This window comes from Pogona vitticeps, chromosome 15 (genome assembly GCF_051106095.1).
Source record: "Pogona vitticeps strain Pit_001003342236 chromosome 15, PviZW2.1, whole genome shotgun sequence".
Classification (NCBI taxonomy): domain Eukaryota; kingdom Metazoa; phylum Chordata; class Lepidosauria; order Squamata; family Agamidae; genus Pogona; species Pogona vitticeps.
The window spans coordinates 3,677,501-3,701,865 of NC_135797.1; the positions used below are offsets into that span (position 1 = coordinate 3,677,501).

The 24,365-nt window shown below is 50.6% G+C and overlaps 1 protein-coding gene across 2 annotated transcripts in view; it reads right to left on the reverse strand.

Moving 5' to 3' along the window:
- The window catches only part of KCNN3 (potassium calcium-activated channel subfamily N member 3), a 55,542-nt gene extending 31,565 nt beyond the window's left edge, over nt 1–23,977 (reverse strand). For both annotated transcript variants that reach the window (XM_072983910.2, XM_078382241.1), the window contains exons 1-2: nt 22,809–23,977; nt 12,343–12,438 (exon numbers count right to left, since the gene is read on the reverse strand). In XM_072983910.2, coding sequence (XP_072840011.2) covers nt 12,343–12,438; nt 22,809–23,633 — 921 coding nt within the window. In that variant the 5' untranslated portion in view covers nt 23,634–23,977. The remainder of the gene's footprint in view (nt 1–12,342; nt 12,439–22,808) is intronic.
- Between the last annotated feature and the right edge of the window lie 388 nt (nt 23,978–24,365).

Genomic DNA, 24,365 nt, shown 5'->3' on the forward strand with positions numbered 1-24,365 from the left:
CAGCAAAATGTGGCTGCATGGAGGGCTCTGGGTGCGAATTTTAGCCCACCACATCAGCCTCTACAACGTACCATTCCATCTTGCCAGCCAGCCGTTCAGCCCAGCCCTCCGAGATGACTTTTGTTTTTCATGGTATCTCAAGGACTGGATCTCCGTTTATGAAGCGGCTCAAGAAAAAACAGCCTGGGTGGCCTCGGGCCAGCCGGACCGTCCCAGGGCACCCCCAAAAGAAATGGGAAATGGGAAGCCACTTCGGGGCATCCTCTACCTAGAATACCCTGAAAAAGGGCCACTATAAATCAAAACTGAGATGACAGCATGTTAGCATTATTATTATGCTGTATGCCTATATGTTCTACATATGCATGTTAGTATTAATGTTAAAACAATAAAAATAATCTTAGAACTGCAATGCTAGAAGGGGACCCTATAGATCATCCAGTCCAGCTCCTATCAAAGAGGCCCAGCAGGGAATTAAAACTCACAACCTTCAGCTCTGCAGCCAGAGAGACCTCAGCCACTGAGTTACCCAGCAGTTACTTCATGCTTTACTCACTCTTTACTGCAAATGCAGAGTTCATAAATCATAAAACAAGCAAGAATAACAAGCCTCTGTTGACGAGAAGGCTGGTCCTGCAGAGTTCTGGCTTAACAGAGGCAAGGATCTGAAACTCTCATCCGGACTTACTCAGAAGGTGCCGAGATCCTGCCCACGCAGCCCCCTAGCCAGCCCAGCCTGGCCCACCCGCCGGCCAGCACCCTTTCGAGAGCCGCCCGCCCCACCTGTCACCCACCCGGCCCTTGAAAGATGCCCACTTAAAGCCACCCAGCCGGCTTCAAAGCCGCAGCTGCATCCCGTTGCCATAGCAACCCGGCGGGTTCACCTAGGGCGAGGAGGAGGAGGAGGAGGAGGAGGGAGAAACCCAAAGAGAAGGAGTGAGCAGGGAAGAGAGACAGGAGCACCCCCTTTGCTCTTGCAGGGGTGGGGGGGCAAGTCTTTTTTTTTTAAACGAACACTAGAAAATATTGTTTATAATACCATCCCCTTTTTCATTGCTAATTATTGGGAGTATCAAACTGGCAAAATCAGAAGGGGCATTCATTTCTGGCAGTTCTGTCTGATCGTGGCTCGCCTGGGAGAAAGGCGAGGCCTAGTTCCGCCTCGCCTGAGCTAGGCCTAGCTTCACCCAAACTTCCTCTTCCTGCCCCAGTGCTAGCTGGGAACTTAACTTTCTGAAAGCTTGGGCAGAGCTAGGCTTAGCTCAGGTGAGGGGGAACTAGGCCTAGCCTTTCTCCCGGGCGAGCCACAGTCACGAGTCTCAGAATGGAGAATTATTGGGTCTGTCGGTCTGGAAATCCCCAAACCCCATGCCTAGTAACTGGTTTAACTGGTTTTGGGAAGGATTTCTGCTCCGACTGTCCCACCACCCAATTTTCTCTGAACCCCAAATATCTTGAGAATTAGTCCATCGATTTTATTATTATTTGGAGAGGGGGGTGTCTTGTTATCCACAATCTAAATCATGTTAAATATATCTCTCCTGCCTTATGTACACACCTTTTTCTTTCCCCTGAATCCAAAACAAAAACCAGTGCTAACAGTGTTTGGAAGGCGCCTAGAGAGGTCATATCAACCAGGTAGGCGGGGGATAAAACAAACAAACAAACAAGCAAGCAAGCAAACAAACAAACGAACGAACGAACAACCTTTCCTTGGCTCTACCTCCATCATTAAGGTTCGTCTCTCCTCCATCTTTCTGTCCCTTTCACATGTCGGGAAGCTGGAAAGAGGACTCGTCCCGTTAAAAGTCGGGGAAAAGCTCCCATTTTGTTTGTTATGGACTTCACTCCTCTCCCCCCTCCCCCGGTAAAACCCGAAAATCCATAGGGAGACTGCGCTAAACATTAAAATAAAATAAAAGTCCCGTGTTTTCCAGAAGGCAAAGCTGGATCTTAAGCACCAATTTCCTATAGGCTGTGATTTCTGTGAGAAAACAGGAAATGGTCTCAGGGCTGACCGAGTTTGCTCTTATGGGGCCCTCATTGGCGAAAGAATATTCGGCATTGTTCACCAAAAACAAAAACAAAAGTTAATTTTTTCCCTGGATACTTCCAGGGCTGGGGCAGTGGGCCTGGCACACCAAAATACATAAATCTAAGCTCCTGAAGGATCCTACTTCACTCCAATTCCTTCCCAATTAACACCTCGCCTCTCGTTTCTTCACTTCTTAAGAATTGTTGTGATTTCGGTGGTTAACAACGGCGCGGGCAACGCCGAACGCACGTTTTGCATTCTTTCAGTTCATTCGTTTGGGGCAGTCAGGACAGGATTGTTTAAAGCAACGCTTTTAAGAGCTGCTATTTTTTAAAAGGGGGGGCTGGACACCAAACCAACCTGAAAACGAAGGTGCTGTTAATATAAAAATGGATTTTTTTAATTTTGTTTTTAATGCACTGGAAAAGTGTGCACATTTCTTCGTTCTGCTCATATTCTGTGTGATGCACGCATACGCACTGGTTGAAATTCTGTTGCACTACACAGTAAGTAGCAATTAGAGTAAACCCATTGAATCTGTCTGTCTGTCTGTATGTCTGTCTATCTGTCTGTCTGTATGTATGTATGTATGTATGTACCCGTATTTTTCGCACCATAAGACGCACTTTTTCCCCACAAAACAGGGGAGTGGAAAGTCTGTGCGTCTTATGGAGTGAAGAAAACAGATTATATTTTCCTGTTTTCTTCTCCTAAAAAATTGGTGCGTCTTATGGAAAGATGCATCTTATGGAGCGAAAAATACTGTATGTATGTATGTATGTATGTATGTATGTATGTATGTATGTATGTCTGTCTGTCTGTCTGTCTGTCTGTCTGTCTGTCTGTCTGTATGTATGTATGTATGTATGTATGTATGTATGTATGTATGTATGTATGTATGTATGTATGTATTTTAAATATTTTTACCCTATCTTTCTACTTAAAAAGAGACCCAAGGCGTCTGACATCATTAAAAGACAATATTTAATAGCTAAAAAAAGCCAATAAGTAAACAAATGCTAAGATGGATCAAGCAAATGCCACACTCAAAAGCCAGTAAACAAAAGCAGCATTCCTAACAGGAAAGCACAATAATCCAGGTTTGGCTAGGGAATCCCATGAGCACAAGAGGAATCAAAAATAAAGTTTTCTGACGCATGCCAGGAAAGGGTTCCATGGGCCGGTGTTGTTTCTGCCACATCCGGGCCCCGGAGCGACAGTGTATTTTAGCTTTGTGCAAACGTGTGTATATTGTCTGGAAGAGCCTTTCCCACACTGCCTGGTCAGGCTTTTCCTGACCGTGGGCAGGAAAAATCCTAGCAGTTCCCTGGCTTTGGCAAATGGGTTCAGGCTTGCTTTGTATAAGCGGTAGCATCCTTTGTTTAGACAAGGAGAGCGAATGTCCACGCCGAAGCCAAGAAATTGAAAAAGGGGCAGGCGAGGTTGCCTCGGAGTCAGGCCAGGTTTGAAGAAATGGATGGCCCCAGCAGCTACTTCGCTGTGATCATTACACCCAGCGACTGAAATCCTGACGCTTAAGTCTAATAAACGGCCGCCAGAATCAGCCCATTGAATCAAGGGAATTTATGACTGAGCAAACACTCTCCCATCCCCGGCGAGGTCCGATCCGGCCACGGAGGCGCATGCTTTGATGACATCACGGCTGGATTACTGTAATGCACTCTACGTGGGGCTGCCCTTGGAAACTGTTCGGACATTTCAGCAGGTCCAAAACGCAGCAGCCAGATTGCTAACAAGGGCGATAAATGGCCAACCAGGAGATGCGCACAGCGCCTCTCCGAAGCTGTCTCTCCGCGCATGTTCATCATGACTTCAACCACCCCATCTCGCCCGACATCTCAACTCCCATGTTAATAAACCCACAGGTTTTAAGGCACTCTGGTGGTGGGCTTTGATTACCACGGAAACCCATTTAGAATCGCCGGGAGTGAAGCGCTAATTAACAAAAGCGAGGAGGGAGGGTGAGCGCCCACTGTATGAGGATTCCCTCTTCCAGCATTGCAGTCAGAACTCGTTAGCATTTTTAGTTATTAAAATATGAACACTCCACCGCAGATCAAAAGATCTCTACGGGGGGGAAACCGAGGACAAATCAGAAGGATAGCTTCGTTTTCCGAGGAGAAATTAGGGAGGAACAAGGACAGATCATCTCACAACAAACATTCAACAATTTGAGATAAATTTGAGCAATTTATAATAAATGATCGCTGCTCCAACTGTTTTAAAATCTCTCTGTAGGCTGTCTCGGGAATCCTCAAGGTGGGTCAAGCCAGAACCATCAAAAGTGTTTAATTTCACACCAAAATCAAACCAGTTTCGGTTTGATTTCGACAATCAAGGTGCCGTAACAAAACCCATTCGCATCACGTTCCCAATCTCGGAAACAACACGTTCGATTCAACTGGTTAAGGTCCAGATTCTTGCGTTTTGCCTTAAAACGAAGGAATGCCTCAAATCTAAAAATAACATTTGCATGTTTTTTTTTTAAAAAAGTTATGTTCAAATGTATTGTTGGGCACCCCCCCCCGGATGGAACGAATTTTGGGGGAGTCCAGTTGGGTCTTGAACAAGCAATCAAGATCCACTGGCTTCGTAAAAGACCCGCTCTGGGTTTCTGATTTCCCCCCCTAAAGGCTTAACTAAAGGGGACTTCAAAACTGCTGTTCCTATTACTCTATTTCAGCTATTTTGATATTATACTCCTGTTCCAAATTTTGAACAAATCTGGGGGGGGCCCCCGAGTGCTTCGCTTTCCTCCTCCTCCCCCCGCTGGCCGGGTGCCAGACTTTTTCCCCAGCCCACCGACCTGTTCCCCCCGATCCCCCCCCACCCGCTCACCAATTCATCTTGTATTCTTTGCTGGCACTTTTATGAAAATCAATGCCCGGCTCAGCACGACGCTTGCAGCAGGAAACCCCCCCAGCTTTTTTCTTGTGGGTCCCTTGCAGACCAAGACAGAATTGCCTGCTTTGAATTCACACTAGGCAATAAGAGAAGCTGAGCCAAACTGGTTTCTTTCCCCCCTTTTTTTAACTTTTGGAAAAGGAGCAGGGAAAGCGAGCATCGCAAAAAAAGCGGTTTCAACCACAACTACATCTTCCATCGCCCACACCCAAGTCCATCAAGGCCTGGGGAACTCCAGTCTGTTCTGGAGGCACCATGATTCAAAACTGGGCCAGGATTCTCTGGAAAAGACCATCATGGTGGGACAGGAGGAAAACAGCAGGGAAAGAGGAAGGTCAAAGACGAGACGGACGGATCATCTAAAGGAAGCCATGGCTTGGCGCTTGCAAAAACTGTTGAGGACAAGACATTCGTAGGATCACCGCCATAGGCTGGAGCCGACTGGACGGCACAAAATGGGGTTCACCACCCTTGCTCCGACCACTACACCGCACAGCTCTTTCCTCCTGCCCCCAAATAAACACAAAATAGCAGCCTTTCCGAGGTGCGGCCGCGGGCGAGGAAGAGGCTTTAAGGCCGGAGGAAAACAGATGCTCGGCAGAGGGTGGCCAGGATTAAGCCCCCACCACAGCTGTCGGGTTTATGTTTAGTTACACAGAGCTGATTTCCGTCTCCGGGCACCCGGGACGAAACGGCGGCCGAGCACAGCTGCGCCGTGCCACAGCACCTGTGGCGGTGTGCCGGCGTGCAAGGACATGTCACCAAACTTTGGGGCTCGGCCGGTTCCCGCTCCCGGCGCTCTCTGCCCTGCCTGGGGCGACGGCCATTCCAAACCCTCCCGGAATATCTCACGTGCTTCGAGAACCTCCCGAGGGTCACCCTTAAGTTGGATATGACTTAACAACACACCACAAGCCACACAAGCAGGGGAGACAAGAGGCTACAGAAACTCACTGAGGACTAGCACCTTGGGAGGTTTAGCTGCAAAAGCGAGAGGCCGTCTTCCACTCCCGGAGCCATTATTTGGATTTAATCCTCCACCAGCTGCTTACAGAGGGTGATTAATTCCTATCAAGGGGGGAATAAATTGCACGCCCCCTTTTTTTGTATCAAACTATCTGATTTCACCCCACTGGGAGTTTCCTGTAACCTCAGCCAAATTTAAGGGGAGGGGCTGACTGTGCTTATATAGCAGCATCTGGAAAACACTCTGCACATGCTCAAAAGAGCTCTTGTCTTGAATATTAATTCAGATAGAAACAATAGGGAGCATCTCCAACGAGTGAAATTCAGTATAAAAGTGCCAAAGGAAAAAACTCACATTTCCATAACTGTCTTATTAAAATGATTGATGATGATGTAACTTTATATATTCAGCCCGAATTTCACTAACTGGATGGTTGCTGGCTTGTAAGACCTTCCTTTAAGAACACATTTTTAAAAGTGTATGCTTTTATTTAAGGGCCATTCAATTCCATTTTCGTGGCTATTCCCATATTTTAACTGTATTCTTTTATTTAACAACCCTGCAAGAGGCGTTGAACCCAGTCTTCGGAGAAAGCATCAGAGAACAGTGCAAGAAATAAATAAATTCAAACCTTTCTGAGCTTAAATGACTTGTTCCCCCTCACCTACCCACCCAAAATTTAAAAAACGTACAATAATCTGGGTTGATTGATTTCTCCCTCTCCCTCCCACCTAACCCAGCATTCCTTATTCCAGCTGGCAGTGATTCAGGAAGAGAAAAGACACCTCCCACTCGGTCGGAAAACCACCGCCCTCAGAGATTTCCTTGACTACAACTCCCATCATCCATTCTCCCTTAGCCATGTGGGTGTGGGCAGATGGGTGCTGTGGTCCAAACGCCCCTGGAGGGCCACCCCTTCCACATGCTACCTAACTCAAGATGCTCTGGATCTCCTGGACTACGATTCCCATCATCCTCGCAAGATCGCAAAGCCAAGGGTTGGGGTTCTTGGAGCTGAAGACGTCATTGTCGACTCTCTACAGCCAACTCGACACACCGGGAGTCAAACCTAGCACCTTATTGCTTTATTTTTTTCCTCTACAGGCAAACCACATTCTCCTCCCTCTGTGCATTCCAAAGAGTTAAGCCTTCCTTCCCCACCTTGGTTGGCCTTCCACTTCCTGGCAGCCGTTTGACACCAACCACAGAGTCCTCCCTGCGCCCCCTCCCGCTTCCCCTCTTCTCCAAATGCAATCCATCCCAACCAGGAAAGGGAGGCCTTTAAATGACAGGCCGAACAAACAGACTGGTTCCCAATTAATATGGACAAGCGGGCGCTCCACAATGCAAGGAAGCTGCAATCCATCACAGGCATCAGAGCCAGGGGGCGGAGGGGGTGGAGGTTGAATGCAGAAGCCACTGGGGTGAGTTGAAATCTAATTAGAAGCACGAAAATGAAAAAAATGAGTCTCAATCCAGTTCTCCCAGCCCTGTTTGTCTCGGGTGGCTGCAATTGCGAAGCCCACCTTTTTACGGCCGCACCCATCCTGCTTCGGTTCGGTTTCATTTGGTCCGACCACAGTGCTATCGCTTGAGGATATAGCATTCCAAACTGCTGGCACAATTCCTTCTGCTACACAGTAGAAGTACAATAGATTTGCAGAAGAGAACAGCTACAAGTTCCTCAGACAGTCCACCCCTTTCTCATGATCTGGTGCTTCCCATCTCAGTAACTCGCTCTGAGAGATTTGTAGGAGAAAGGATAAAAAACATCCCATTACTTACAGTTGGGAACAAATCAACAGCAAGAACGGACTTCAACAGACTAAAGAAAGGGAAAGGATACACTCAGCAGAGAGGCGGGGCTCTTGTTGAATTCAGAGGCAGGGAAGAGACGATTGGTTAGTCCTGGATAGATTGACAGTCAACCCAGCCAAGAAAAATCCCTCCCAATCAAACTTACTAAAGGCAGCATGAGAGTTTGCAAAAACTCCAACAGTATAAAAGTGCCAAAGGAGGAACCTCATCTTTCCATAATTGTCTTATTAAAATGATCGATGATGATGATGTAACTTTATATTCAGGCCGAATTTCACTAACTGGATGGTTGCTGGCTTGTAAGACCTTCCATTAAGAACATATTTTTAAATGTGTATGCTTTTCTTTAAGGGCCATTCAATTCCACGTGAGAGTTGGTGGAAACTACTGCCCAAAAAATAATAATAATTAAAAGGGAAACCGTAGCTACAATTTAAACAGAGTAAAACTTAAAAGGGAAACCGTAGCTACAATTTAAACAGAGCAAAACTCCACAAAAACACATAATGCAGAGAATTGTCATCATCCTCATGGGCCATCAAGTTAATTCTAACCTTTTTTTCCCAGAGTTTCCCTCTGCAGACCGAGAAGCAATTCCATCTGGCAGAGACCGAAGGAGCTGTGTTTAACAAGCAAGGAAAATACTACCACCGACACCACCCTGGACTCATTTCCTTCACGCTGTTTTATGGAAAGCCGTGGTGTTCATTAAAAAAGGGGGGGAGAGGGACCAGGAGAGCGACATACAGGGGAGAGCGAGGTCAGGGTGACCCCCAGCGAGAGGTGGATCTGCTCGAGGGGTGTGTGGGTGGGAGAAGCGAGATGCATTTTTCTTTTTTTAAAAAAAAATTTAGAGGCGAAGTTGAAGGAAGAAAAGATCAGCATCGCTTCGTGGCTGAAATTCAGGATTAAGTCACTACTCGTCGAATCGATGGAATTTAGGGTGGAATTGACTCATCAAAGCCCCGCGGAGTCCAACTTGATTCGTTTGAAACGGTTCTCGATCAAAGCCTGGAGGCCAAAATGTTGAAACGGAGGGGTGTGTGTGTGTGTCGTCCTTTGGGGACCTCACGAAAGGGGCAGGATCCTCTAGAAAAGTCAGCGACACCGGGGAAAATGGCACGCAGTAGGGGAAGAGGAAGCCCCCAACGTGAGATGGACAGGCTCCCTCAAGGATTCCACAGGATTGAGTCTGTAAGAGCGGAGCAGGGGTGTTGAGGAGGGGATATTTTGGAGGTCGGTCATTCACGGGGTCGCCCTCAGTCGGAGAGGACTTGAAGACACACAACAACAACGTCTCCTTGCTGCTCGAATTACAGGCAATGTTACGAATATGGGGGAGTTCCTTCCAACCTCTGTCTGAATGATGTACAAAGCAGAGTGACGTCCTTTTGGGGGGGGGACACTTGAGATCCTCCATCCATCCCATCGTCCCCGATGACGTTGGCTTTGCCCCCTTGACGATACTGCCTTCAAGCATCACCCACTCGTTTCGGGTGGTTGTTGGAACCGCTTGGCGAACGTTCACGGGTTTAACTATGAGTGAGACATACGAGGGCGCGGAAAGGAGAAATATTGCCCGTCCTTCACAGATCTCAGGGGAAAAGAGAGAGATGCCAAACCAGAGAGAACAGGTCGAGCACATAGTCCCATCATCCCCATCTACACCAAGTCCCAATGCCAGCTTCAGCGAAGAACAAACCTCCCGTCTCTCCCTCCTCCTTATTTAAGAAAGAAATCATATATTTAAAACATGGAACTTAAAAACTATGAATCCTCTCTCTGAACTTCTTTTTTTTAATGTCCACCTGTACAGCAAACCTACAAGCTGGACCCATCTAAATTCGCACACAGAGCCAGCAACCCTCATTCTATCTTAGTTCTTGAGTTTAGCCTCTCTCTCTTTCTCTCCGCCTTGCTCGCCGATCCGTGCGCCTGTTGGCATCCGGGAAACACCACGTTTCCAACTCCCGAGAAGCCCCCTTCTTCCCTGCTTTCTGCATCTGCCCTTCCGGGGATACACTCTGCACTCCCTCAGAGGCACGACCTTATTCCATGTGTCCCTGGGCTAAATAAACCACTTTTTTAAAAAAGAGGTGGCATTGTACATTTCCTAAGAGGGAACAGTTTAGCCTCCCCCCCCCCATGTGAATACAACCCAGAAGGGGCACTAAAAATTATAAATAAAAATCTGACGATGACAAAGTTTCTCAAGGCCTACACCGGTTCCTGGGGGTGACTGCACCATCTTTGCCCCGGAAAAGACATCCTCCCAGGTGACCCACAGCTACCCACCGGGGGGGAGCGTTTCTAAGAATCAGATTGCCATGGTAGCTGGTCTTTGCCTGGGGTCAGAAAGGCCTTTGAGGGGAGATCCAGGTTGCTTTCAGGCCCTCCATCATCGCCTCTCCGTTGTTGAAGCAGACCCAGACAGAACTACAATCCCTCTCAATACAGACAGAACGCCGCTCCAGGAACCAAGAGGCATGTGTAGCTCCCGAGGCTGCGGTCCTTTATGGAGAATGGAGATGTTTTATGATTCATGGTTCATTCCTGCTATTCCTCCCATACTTCAGCCCCACTGCGGAGCCAAAGTGGGGGTGGGCGTTTTCGGCAAGGCAGGGCACCCCACAGGCCACGGACCCCCCCTCCTTTGGGCCCAGATGGCCATTTTCAGAGCATAACTCTGCATGAGGCCTGGGGGGGGGAGAGAGAGAAACATATGCAGGGCACCCACTCCAGCAGGGCAGCGAAGGGCTCCCCACCAGGTTTTCTAAGCAGCCTTCTAGGGGAACTGTCCGTGGTGCTGATGAGTTGAGCCACATGGGTAGGCCCCCGTGGAGAGAAAAGGAAGACCTGTCCTGGATTTGCCAGTCCCTCCCATGAACCTGGAGTCACCTGGAGCTGCCCCCCAGCTACCCCAACAGAGGCACCATAAACGAAGACCCACCAGAAATTGATGTTATTACACACACCACCCATTTCCCCAAAGGAGATCAGGACGAGAATTCTCGGCACCGCACCAGATTTATCTCCACATTTCTCCTGCCATGAAGACAATGAAGAGAGTCATCTCGTGACTCCGGTTCACGCTCGCCATTATTCTGCTGCGTAACCTTCTCGGGCGTTCCTGATCAGCCCTTCCAACTGGCCACTAGCCTGCGCTTTTCTTTAAATTCTATTTTTCCCCCCTGCTGTTATTCCTGCCTGCCACATTCTTCTCTCGGCCGACTAGAAAAGCCCAGGGAAATATTTTGATTAAAACGTCCCGCAAAATCATCAATACATCCTTTTTCTTCCTGCGGCTCTGTTTAATTTGTTGACGCTCGCAAGGCGACTGTTACATTGCGTTGTTACTGTTATTTTTTTTTCTTTATTTGGTTTTACTTGACTCGGTTACGTAACTGTTCTGAGGTTCCTTTGACAGCAAAGGATGATTGTGGTTTTCCTGCCTTGCTACATAGCAGATGGCTTTGCCCATTTTGTTTATGGGGAAAGAGAATACCAATGATATTGATTTTAAGAGGATGATAAAAAAGGCCCCCGAAAGGAATCAACCCAGGCTTCTTCCTGATGGAGTTATTGCAACCTCGCATCCTGCTTTTAGTAGGTTCGACTGGGCGGGGCCTCTCTGGGCTGTCAATCACTAACAACACAAACCAATAGTTCCTATTCTGCCTCCAAGCCCCGCCTCTCTGTTCTGCCTTCCCCCCTCTACCTGTTTGAAGCCTGTTGTTGAAAGCACTCATGTTTTTAGCTTGCTGTTTTCTGTTCAACTGTAAGTAAATGAAAAGTTTTTTTTAAAATTTCTCCCACTAATGTCTCAGAGTGAGTTACCGAGACTGTTCAGTGCCTGTGAATGAGGGAAACGGATGGACTAAATCGGGGGGGAATTTGAAGCTATTTTGCCATCAACCCCTGTACTTCTGCTGCTCAGCTACAGGAATTTAACCAAAATTTTAGAACTCTGCAGGAGTTCTAAGGGCCGACAGTCTCTCTCTCAGATATGGAAGAAAGAAAAATCACGGTGAACTGGATGGTTTGGAGACATAGAAGGAGCAAATCTTCTCATTTCGGCCCTGCTCCAGCCATCGGACAGACAACCAGATTACAGTGGTGCCTCGCTAGACAGTCACCCTGCATGACAGTTTTTTCACTAGACATTGACTTTTTGCGATCGCTATAGCGATTCACAAAACAGTGATTCCTACGGGGGAATTTCGCTGGACAATGTTTGGTCCCTGCTTCGCAAACCGATTTTCGCTAGATGACGATTTTGACAGCTCCCTCCGCGCTCGCAAAACGGGTGTTTTCGGGACCCAAGCTTCGCAAGACAGCGATTTAAACAGCTGATTGGGTGGTTCGCAAAGCAGCTTTTCTATGGCCGATCTTCGCTAGACAATGACGATTCTTCCCTATTGGAACACATTAAACAGGTTTCAATGCATCCCAATGGGGAAATGCTTTTCGCTAGACGATGATTTCGCTAAACAGCGATTTCAGTGGAACAGATTATCGTCGTCTAGTGAGGCACCACTGTATCTGGAGGAAAGTGTCCTTTTTCCGGTCCTCAACCCCAGAAATGGAAGGACCTTACCTGAACTTCCCGGGTGTGGTAGGCGATGATGAGTCCCAGCAAAATGACAGTGGAGAGGCTAATAAGGCATTTCAGCGCCAGGGAGAACATGGAATTCTACAAAAATAAAAAGCAGAAGGAGCCTGTGAGTTAAATGAGGGGTGGGAATATTGTTCAAGGAACGGTGGGTGGAAAGTGGTGGAGAATTCTCAAGGAGAAAGCAACGAAACAGCAACGAGGAAGAAAGGAAATGGAGGGGGGAGTCCAGCAGAAAAGGAAGACAGAGCTCAATAAATTAGGACCCCCTCTTCGCCGTGGATCAGTTCCAAGTGGATGCTGAAAACCGCAGATAAGAGCAAACACTATAATAATAGTGAATTTTATCATACTGTACTATGGTCTCTGGCTCCCTCTAGTGGTCAGTTCTGGCCAATTCCTTGTTAAAATGTATATTTTGGCGAGTTTTTAAACTTCTCGACCTGTAGATAAGCAGATCCGTGGATACTGATCCTGCAGATAAGGGGGGTCCTACTGGACAGTCTGATTCATCGGAGAAAATACCGTATTTTTCCATGTATAATACACCCCCACTTTTCTAACTCCAAAGTGGGACTTATCAAGTGTACGGGGAAAGGGATCAAAACCCTGCAGGATCACTTTGATCCTTGCTTTCCCTTACACTTGTTTTTGTTCTCTCCTCAGATTACTTCTGTGTATAAGACGACCCTCAATTTTTATTCTAAAGATTTTAGATAAAAGTATAGTCTTATACACAGAAAAATACAGTATATTTATTGCCTTTTCAGTCAGCCAAGACTTATAGTGTTTCTGCTCTTTTCTGGATTATCTCCTGCCTTTTTCTTCAGCCTGAAAGTGGGGACTGTCCGATTACTGGTTTGTGTAAGACATGGACGAGGAGCAAGCACATCGACAAGCAGGGCAGGAGAAAACGCCTGGGGACGATGGGAGTTGTCGCCCACGGCCAGGAGGCACAAGGCTGTGGCCGGTGGCTCTGGGTTCGAGAGCAGCTAAAGGTGGGGAACAGATTTGGTTCGGGGATGGTCCCTGAGGACCCCATCTATGGCTTACAGAGGGTGTGTAAAGTTCGGAACAAAAGCCGTCACGGACGCAGCTCATCCTGAGCCTATATCCCTGGCTGGCTCCTGCTCTCACCCAGGGGTACCTTCCTCATTAATTTAAGCTATTATTGGGGAACTAATTGCACCTCCAGCAGGATCAGATCGGCCAGATTGCTTTCGTTTTTATAAATCCCCTCCTGCCTCCAGTCCTTCTGAAAAAGGGGAGGGAAAATACAGATTTACACACATACACACACAAATATATGTGAAGCAGGCTAAGCCATCTTATTGCGGTCTTTATCTACTGGCTGTAAGATTTACAGCGCCACTCTGCGCATGCCCAGGGGCACCCGGCCATTCTTTTATTCTTATTAAATTTAGAAGATGCTCTCCGTCCACGGAGTAAATAGATTAGGGCTGCCGTCCAATCCATTTTGCTAGAGGGAAAAGAGGCATCATCCTGCCACCCTTGAAACAGGGTGGTCCAGTCCAGTTCGGGCTTGGATGGGAAACTCCCAAGAAATGTCAAGAATTCCAGATAGGGCTAGAAATAGACCGATGGGAACCCAATAATTCAGCCAAAGAAATCACCCCGAAATCCAACATTAGGGACCCTCGCGTTTCTGACAACAAAATCCACACTGAGTTTTGGCAACCTCTGAAGCGAGGGATGCTTTGAAGCTTAATTAAAAAGTCCCTCCAATAATGGAGAAGCTGGGCTTTTTTAAAAAAAAATTATTTTTAAAGGAAGGTTCCTCTCTGATTTTCTCTATTACCGGCCATTGATGTCTCTGCGTGGAATAATCGTAGGATTAATCCCGCTGGGAGCAGCTCCCTCATTTACACGCACCCCGAAAAGACATTAAAATCTCATTACACGGAGAAAGCTCACCCCCTGCTCGGTTTCTCTCCAGGCGCTCGGCATTAAATATTTCTCATCTGAAACCCGGCAGAAAAACCCAATTAATGGCTCTGGAGGGCTCAAGGTGGTCTGAAATGAACCCTTTGGGGACTATTTGAGGAAGGAGCCACTGGAAAAATGTACCAGCGACCGGCACAGTTCTATTGGATCTCAGGGTTCCAGATTCAAATCTTCCCAATGGAGGGGAAAAACAATGGCAGACGTTTTCAAGCTCTGCTTAAGGAGGTTAAAAATACCAATATATCCAGGGCATATTTTGGCTCTCTCTTTGTTTTAAGACAGAGTCCTGGGTGATACATAAATTGACACGTGATATGAAAAAATAAGGTTTATCAAAAAAAAAATGATTTTAAGAAAATACGGAGTGTGGTCCTGGAATATGCATTTCGGAGAGGGAAAGGGTATACGCCGAGGGAAGAAACAATGACTTTTTGGAGAGAAAATGGATTGAATGAAATTTAAAGCATTATTAATGCTAGCCCTGAGGGTGATAGTGGCACTAATGAGATATATAATTGTATTTTTTGTGTGTGTGATAGTAGGCTTATGTTGTGTAATTTGATAGATAAATAATAATAAAAAATAAAAAAAGACTTATATTTCAAGGTTCACTAAAACATTGCTTCTGGTTGGAATATTCACCCTTCCCTCCCCAAATAAAGCTCACCATAGGTGAGCAGGAAAGAAAAATATGTAAAAAGTCTGGGGTATAATAAAGTGTCTCTCTTTAAACTGGACTTGCTCTCTGTATCTTTGATGTTGTAAATGGATAGATGGATAGATGGATAGATGGATAGATGGATAGATGGATAGATAGATAGATAGATAGATAGATAGATAGATAGATAGATAGATAGATAGATAGATAGATAGATAGATAGATGGATGGATGGATGGATGGATGGATGGATGGATGGATGGATGGATAACAGATTATTGTCAGATGTTTAAAGAGTCCAGACTCAGGATGCTGATGGACTCCAATACCCATTAGCCCCATCTGGCACAGCCAGTGACGCTGAGATACCATCTCGCAACCACACGACCAGTAATTCTCCTCCTGAATTTACAGGCACTCAGCATATCAGTCAACGGGTCCGGGGTACGGAGGGGGGACCCCCATGTCACTGACATTCGTTGGCTCTATTCCCCACGCGCGCGCACAGAGACGCTTTTTAAAAATATCTTGGGCACCAGCTGCTGGGCGAGCTTGCCGGGGAGTCCCAGCGGCGCTCCCGACAGCTTTCTGCCCTCCCAAGCCACAAATGTTTGCCCTGTGGGGGTCAAGGCCCGGGTGGCCGCACCCTTGTCCCCGCTGGGGTAATGGCATTCCCGCCCGGCAGAGCCGCTGGCACCGTGCCACCCTCTGCCCGCCCCCGGCTGAAGGGGAATTCTCTGCCTGCCACTTGCAGCGCCCAGCTGTCAGGCTGCCCGCCCGCCCGCCCTCCGCCGCCACCCACGCAACGGGTACCCTTGCCAACTCGCTTGGATTTCCTGAACACAGTAGGGCCCGCCGGGCGATGGGGGTGGGAGGCCAGGGAAATGTCAGGGTGGGGGTGTGGGTGTGAGAGAGGGATTGGGGGGGGTGTTGTGTAGTCTTATTTATAGCTTGCACCGGGATTCTCTGTAGACAGCCTGCCCCGACCCTCACCTTTGGCGAAGGGGAGACCGGACCCCCCCCAATCGATTCAGCCCAGAGAAGGGGCACCAAGGGGTTTGTTTCCAGCAACAGAGCCTTTCCAACTTATGGGGGGGGGGGAAATCCACAGCTTTTGGTTAACTTCGATGTTCAATTTAAGATAGACTGCCCCCAAACCTGGAGGTTCTAATGAAGTCTCGCCGGCCCGTTCCGGCAATGAGGCTTCCCCCCCCCCCCCAGAGTCCAGAGTTTCTCGAACAAGAAGGGAGCAAAGCGTGGCCCTTCCGGCTGCTGGCGGGCTGCGAGTGTCATCATCCCTCTCCCTTCGCCGAGGCCTGATGGGAGTTGTAGTCCGGCAGCACCCGGAGACTGGTAGTGTTTTCCTTCCTCTCCTGCTCGGGATGAAAGGCTGAGAAACAGAGCCCCAGGGCATAAGCAGAGCGTCCATTTTTGGCCTCCAAGCGGGCTTCTAAATATCCCAGCCTGCCCGGAATTTGGGCTGCCCAGGAAATCAAAACTCCTTCGGTGGCCGCCACGAGGGCCACGGAGTTCCGTGGGATTTGCAGACCAGCGACAAGCCCACTGAGTGGGGTCCGGCTCAGTGGGTTGGAGCACACGGCCGTGGAGCCCAGGGTCAGGCGTTCGAATCCCGCTGTGCCTCCTGGGAGGGGCCCCCAACCGAGACCGACCCGGACAAGGGGGGGCGATGGGGTGGCTCTGCCCTGCGCCGCCCCCCCAATGGCCATGGGCAAGCGACCCGCAGCGCCACCAGGAGGACGGACTGAGAACCGGCTCCAGGAAAGCCGGGGGGGGAAGGTCACCGTTACTCCGAAGCCCCAGACGAGCAAATTATTATTTTCATAAAAAGGAGGAGGATTAGCCTCGGAGAGGACCGCCGTCCTCAACCATCTGAACCTTCATCTAGATTATATTGCCGGTTTAATTTAAGATAAAACCCTAGCTATAAACCCACCTGGGAGTAAATCCCACAGAACGCAGAAGCTTTCTGATGCTCGCCCTTCTCCCCAAGGCCTCCCTCACCGCTCGCAGCTCAACCTCAGATCCATACTTCCCGGTTCTGAGTTCTAATTCCACAACTAAACATGAGCCAGGCCACAGGCCAGAGAAATTGACTTATTCACCCAGCGGTGGGTGAAATCAAAACAGGAGAAAAACCTTTTTTTTTTTGAAAAAAAATGTACATATTACATCTCTGGCGCTCGTTTCGAATGCCCAGCGACTGAATCACCGCTGCGCCCCCCCCCACAGAGTGCTTCTGGGCATGTGCAAAGGGCAGGCCACAAGACTTGCCTTCTAGGCAAGGCTGAAGGAAGGAAGAGGCCGATGGAGGTCCCAGGGCGAGGGTCCCATCTGCTGCACAGTGGCTTAGGGAGCGGTTGGGGGTTCGAATCCCCACTAGGCCTCTTTGAGAAGGACTGGAACCAGTGATCCACGGGGTCCCTTCAGGCTCTGCAGTTCAAAGGATATTTATTATTATTATTATTATTATTATTATTATTATTATTATTATTATTATTATTATTATTATTATTATTATTATTATTATTATTATTATTATTATTATTATTATTATTATTATTATTGTTATTGTTGTTGTTGTTGTTGTTGTTGTTGTTGTTGTTGTTGTTGTTGTTGTTGTTATCTAAATGTGTTTTTCAAAGTTCTAAATGGTTTTTAAATGGATTAATGAGCTTTTCATCCTTACTGCACATTTTAATTGCTCTTTACTCGGTCATTTTTGAGGGGAGTGCAGCCGGTCAAACTATTCCTCAAATATCTCACTTGGTTTGGATGCCCTATTAGGGTCACTATACATCACTTCCAAAATGATAGCACACAACACACACACACACACACATTATGCTTTAAATATTACTTATTTTTACATCGTAAGATGCCTTGGGGTCCCTCACAGGGAGAAAAGCAGCCCACAATGGAGACTAAATGAATAAATGTGATATTTAAGCACTCCTTGAGAGAAGGACACTATCCGTTCGTTCTGTTTGTAACCTTTATAGTCTTTGTGGAATGCTTGACAGGAACTTTTCTGAGCAATTACTTTTAACAGAGGTTGCTAATTTATTAGTGATATTTATATCATATACTATGTACAAGTGGGTCTTGGATCAATCAATTATGATTATCTTTGATTAGACATCCAGAAAGCTGCTCAGGTTCTCTCTCGCTCTCTCCCTCCTGCTTTCCTCAAACCCAAAAGAGGCCGACAAAATAATAATAATAATAATAAAGGCGGAGACCAGGAGAGTCGGTGGCGAAGGTGGTGGAGGCGGGCGGGCGGGTGGGAAAAGAGAGGCAGATTATTTTTATCCACCCAGCTGGCAAGAGAATAAAAGCCTTTGCACTCCCATACTCCACCCTAACCTTGGGACCTGCTATTGTGTTGCTCGGGGGGGGGGGGGGGCTGGCACGAATCCTGCCAAGCTCAGGAAGAGAGAGAGAACTGCCAGCCAGCATCCGTGAGATTCCCATCACCGCCACTGGCTTCCCTTTGGCACATTCCCAGAGAGAGCTACCCCAGATCTTCCGGAGAGGCTTCGGGGGGGGGGGCTGTGAAAGGGTTCCCATGCCAACCACCCCGTTCCTTCGAGAGAAACCGAGGCTTCGCCCAGCCTTCTCAAACCCGCTGATCGCTGGGGAACGTGGCAGGAGGGCCAGGGGTGGGCGGGAAGGAAGAATACGGCCTCTCTATTTATAAGCTCCTCTCGCAAAGAAAGCGAAAGGTGGCCGCAGAGTCTCCGCGGCACCCCGATCCGTTCTGCTCGGGAAGCCAGCTCATACCCTCTTACATATTTTTTAGGCGCTGCTTTTAACAGTTGCTTGTACAGTCCAGGGAGTGGGTCAGGGGACGGAAAGATGTGTAAGAAAATCCCAACAAGAACCCTCTATGGAAGGACACCGCTTGGAAGGCACAGAAATGATTTTCCTCGGATTCCATGGGAATTCAGCATATATTTTAGGGAACCTTTATGGCCACATTAAAAAGCAGAAGAGCGCTGCCATTAATACATCCGTAGGATTGATGGTGGGGGTGGCTAAGAGGTTATGAATTACTTAAAATCCATAGTGCATTCTTGCTTTTGTCTCCACAGGCTTGCAAAGCGTCGGGTGGTTGTCCTTCAATCTAGTTCTTACCAGCTGTCCTGGACTACAAGGCCCATCATCCACCTGCTGATGGGGTGGTTGGGGTTGTGATCCAGCTGGTTTAGAGGCCATACCCGGGCCATGTCGGCTGGGGCAGATGGAATGCTGGTGTCCAGCCACGTGGGGCAGGCCACATATTTACTCCCCGGGCTTCGTTGTAGCTAAGAACGATGGGACACAGGGCAGGGAGTGGAAAGCCTGGTGGCCAAACGTGGACCACGAGGAAGGAGGAGGAGGAAGGAGGAGGAAAAAAGAAACCATGACTCCTAGAAACACACTGAAATGGGGGGTGGGGAAAGTCTCTGCAGTCAAAGCTGGAAGTCCATAACCCTCAACAAAAAAGAATTCAGTGGTCTCCAATTTTTGCCATTAGCATCTCCCTTGAACAGAACAGGTCCCCAAAAAAACTGACCAGAAACTAACAAGTTCCTTTCTCTTGCAGGACAGAGATAACCGATGGAACTCACTCCCTCTTGATACAGAGATAACTATGGAGTTTTCTCCTCCTCTCCTGATTACTCTCTTGGTCTCCAAAATTGTTTACGCCCTATGATAAACCTTGTTTACGCCCTATGATAAACCCTTCCGAAGCCTTCTGCCTTTTTCTTTCTTTCTTTATAGCAGCCTGCGTTAAACTCAGCCACTTGATTATCATTTATTGGTCTTTTTTAAAGCACTATATTCGTATCATCAAGGTAGATTGTTAACCCCTGACCATGTCGTATAATCTTTAAGCTTCTTAAGAAGCATTTCCCCCTCCCATAACACCTTGTTACTTAATCACTCCCGGCTGTCGTAAAATAAAAATATTTGATTTATTGCTTATCTCCTTTATTTAAAAATGCTTTATCGCCCCTGTCCCGTTCGGATCTTCGAGGAGTGCAGAGCACAAAAGAGGAGTACATTTTAAAAGGGAACAGCCGAGATCCCTTAAAACAAGCCGAAAAGAAAAGAAAAAGAAACGAAGAAGGAGGTTTACAGCAAATTCAAGCACGTGGGTGAATAAAAATATTTTCGGCTGGCATTAAACAGATGGCAATGTAAGCGCCAGGCAAGCATCTCTTAGGATGGTGTTTCATGACTAAGGAACCTCAAGGGAAGGGGGGGGGGGGAAGCCTTCTGAATAACAGGTTTCGGAAAGTTACATTTTATGGACTACAAGACCCAGCATTCCCTCACCAGCAGGGCTGCCGGGTCGGATCCTGGATCTGGAGCCACAGAGTGGGGAAAAGTAACTTTTCCACACTCTGATGAATGACGTGCACCTCATAAAAGGGGCAACTCCAGAAGAAACCCCACCTCTGGCAAAGCATGGCGAGGCATCTACACGCTGTTCGATTCCAAATCCCATTCTACCTACCTGCTGGCTGGGGACAATGGGTCCCTGAGTCCAACAAGATCCGCACAGCTAGCCTTCTTCCTCACCACACTACTTTGAAACATTTAGGCCTCTTTTGAGCCATTCATCTCAGCCCTGTCTGCTTCATCTGCCTCCCTTCTCCAAGCCCAGGTTCAAGGCCAAGTGTAGACGCCTAGGGGCAGGGACCTGTCCTTTGGCTAACAGGGGCTCACACACCTTGGTCCCCCAAACGACTGAGACTCGGGACCCTCCCAAGCTCCAGGCCGCTGGAGGCGAAAAACACAGATTTACGCAGCATAATTGAGAGCAACGGAACTCGAATCACCCGGCAGGTCAAAGGTTAAAGATCCCTGCTCTAGAGCCCCTTATAAGCAAATTAAAACAACCAATTAAAACATCTGCCTACTCTTTAGACGATCAGCTAAGGAGGCGAGTTTAGTAAAAAGAAAAGCGAAGCCAAATTTCTGCACTGTTCTTAGGTCCAGCTTCCCTCCACTTCCCTCCTGATACGCTGGACTAAAATGCCCATCATCCGCAGTGCCTTGACACCTCTTGAGAACATCACATTAAGGCTGACTGCCTGAAACCCCGTTCTGGGGTAAATGCAGCAGGGCAGCGGTGAGGTATTCAAACACTGTGCCCAGGGGACCTCTGGAACTCCCTGCCACATGGGGAGAGCAAGGCTAGCCTATGAGCCTAGGCTCAAATGGGGAGAAGGGGGATCCCACCACAGGGAAGAGACAGGGCCGCCTGTCTGGCCACCATGACCGCTTTCATGGGGGGGGGTGTCATGATTCTGCCCCACACTTGGAGAGCCCAATGCAACCACACCCCAGCATGCCCCCAAAGAAGAGCCAGCCTCAGGCCGGGAAAGGTTCTGTGCTCAGCCCCCCTCCACCCCAAAGATGGTTTCTCTGCAGTTCTTCTGCAGCAAAAATCGGGTGGGGGGGGCATCTAAATTCTACAGTCTCACCCAAATCTGGGGGTTCCCGCAGAGAAAGGATCAAGAACGGGGGGGGGGGGGCAGCCGGCCACAGGGAAATGGCTACAGAAATTCACCAGGGCGCGGTGGAAGGATTAAGGGAAAATATATGGGTAGGGAGACGCCTGGCACCGGAGGCAAGGCAATGTGGACCCCCAGGGGGTCAGGATTGCACCCCTCCCTTGAAAGGGAGAGGCAGGCAAAAGGTCCCTGGCCCTCAGAGGGTGTGTGTGTGGGGGTGAGGGGTACGGATCCCTCTCCAGAAATATGGAAGGGGCTTCTAATCCAGTCTTCAACCATTCCTGCTTCTAGCCTCTAAAACGCCCCCCCTCCAACCAGGGTGGGGGCGAAATAACACACACACACACACACACACACACACACACACACACCGCCCTGCCTAAACCCCTTCCAGCTGCGTCCCGAGGAACAAGCCGCGCCTGAAGCCTTTGGGGGGGGGGGGATGGAGGGAAGGATGCCCTCCCGGCGGGAACGTTAGCTCTCAAGCCTCAGGCCTGCCTCTTTCCCCCCCCCCCCCCGATCCCGACCCCCCAAGGAGGACCCGCCAGCAGCCTCTCCCACCCCCCCACCCAGACATTTCCAAACTCATCTCAGGGAGAGGAACGGGTTTGCGTGCCAAGCTGCGGGAGGCGCGCCGGGGCGCGGAGGCCCCTCGCCACCTTTTCCCATCGGAAGCCTACAGAGAGGGAATGATCCAGAGCCAGAGAAGCAGGTGGGAAAAGCAAACCAACCGGTCGGATCCCCTCCGCCTTCCTCTTCAGCCCCCTCCCACCTGTAACCATCCTTCCGTCCTCGCCTCGTCTCGGCCGGTTTTTATCCAAAGGGCTCCTTTGGATGAAGACGGGGGCTCCCTTTTGGGCACGTCAAGCCACCCAAGAGGGGCTCCCTTCCCTCCCAAATTCGGATCGTTCCCCCTTTTCCCTTCGCCGCCCCCCAGAACCGGCCGAGAAAGGCCAGCCTGGAGCGGGCAAACTTCCTCGGCAGCGCGCGTTACCATGGGGAAGCCACCGGGGCGCACCGCTCAGCTCCGGCGCTGGCGGAGCGCCCCTAGGCAGAGATGCGCCGCCTTGGGGGAAGAGGGAGGGGGTCCCTAAAGGTCGGTCCCTAAAAGCCCGGTTTTCCCTTCCCCACAAAGCCCCGTTTCCTCTCCCGGAGGCTGAGAAGTCTCCCCAAAACGGTGGCCGCCGCGCCGCGCCGGGGGCGTTTTTGGAGAGCCCCGGCGTGCGCTTTTTGGCGTGCGCTTTTTTTGTGGTTTTTTGGCGATGCCTCCCTGGCTCCGCGCCCGGCCGGGCGGCTCTTACCTTGGAGTACAAGCCCCAGGAGAGCTCCGTCTCGATGACCATCACCACGATGCCAAACATGCCGAAGATGAGGGCGTAATCGCTGAGCCGCTTGCGCTTCTCGAAGAGGGCGCGCCGGTGACCCAGGCGGTAACCGATGTTCTGGTTCTTGCGCTTGGAGGCTTTGGCGAAGGCGGCGGGGCCCCCGACGGGCGGGTGCTTGTGGGCGCCGCCCCCGCCGCCCCCCAGCCCGACGACCCCGCCGCCCGCCGTGTTGGGGTGCGCGTGGTGGAGCAGGCCCTGCGGGGAATGGTTATCCTCCCGGGAGATGACGATCTCCGGCGGGGGCGCGCCGCCGGCGCCCAGCAGCTGGAGCGGTTGCGCCTCGGCCTCGCCGTCCAAGAGGTTCCGACGGGAGGCGCTGAGGCGGCTGAGCGGCTTCATGACGCCGCCGCTGTACTTGCAGGAGCTCATGGCGATCTCGGTGAAGGGGTTGCTGTCCCGCCGGTGCGCCAAGGGGCTGGCTTGCCGGTGCTTGGCCACCCCGCCGCCTCCTCCTCCGCTGGAGCTGGGCGAGTGGCCCGACGGGGCCCAAGGGTCGCCGCTGACATTGGGCTGGCTGCCCCCTTGGCGGGAGGCCGGGCGCAGGGCGGCCACCGGAGGTGGAGCCCGCAGGGGCCCCGCCGCCGCCGCCGCCGTCGGGGGGAAGCCGGTGGAGGGCGCGGCCGGGGCCGGGGGGCGCGCCTCTTCCCCCGAGGGTGGGCACGGCGGCACCACCGCCGGGCACCCGCGCGCCTCCTCGGCCTCCCGCTCGCCCCCGCCGGCGTCGGGCCCCGACGGCTCCATCCCCGGGCCGCCCCGCGGTGCCCCTGCCCCGGCTCAGCCTGCTGCCACCCCCAGGGCAGGGGCATCCAAGCCGCCCCTTCCGATGCCCAGCCTGGGCGGCGATGGCACAGCCGGAGGAAGAAGAAGAAGAAGAGGCGGCGGAGACGGGCGGGCGGGCGCGCTGCTGCCGCAGCCGAGCTGCTGGAGTCTGAAGCGCGAGAGCGAGAGCCGCCCGGCGCTGCCTCCCAGCCTGGCGGGAGCGCGCGCGGGCGCGCCGCCGCCGGCCAAGCCCCCCTCTCGCCCCCTCGGCGGGCGCTCATTGGCTCCCGAAGAGCGGCTGCCGGGGTGACATCACCCCCCCTCCCTTGCCCTGCCCGCCGCCCCCTCCCCAAAGGCCGCCCGAGCCCCACTGCGCCTGTGCGCGCCGCGGGCATCACGGGGTTTGTAGTCCCGCGGCTCCTCGGAGAGGTGGGGAGCGGGGGGAGTTGGCTGCCCACGCCCCGACCGGGCGGACGCCGCCTGCCTTCCCTTCGGCAGGGGGGCCTCTGTTGAAAAGGACCGGTGGGTGGCGGCTGGGGGGGGGGGTGTCGCTTTTTGGCCGGGACGCTGGGAATCGGGCGAGGCGGCAGGTGGGAAGTTCAACAGGTGAAGCCGCGGGGCGCGAGGCGAGGCGAGGGGGAAGCCTCGCAGGGTGTGTGTGTGTGTGGGCTGGGGTCGGGTGCATCGCCCGGTCATGGTGTGGGGCGGGTGGGG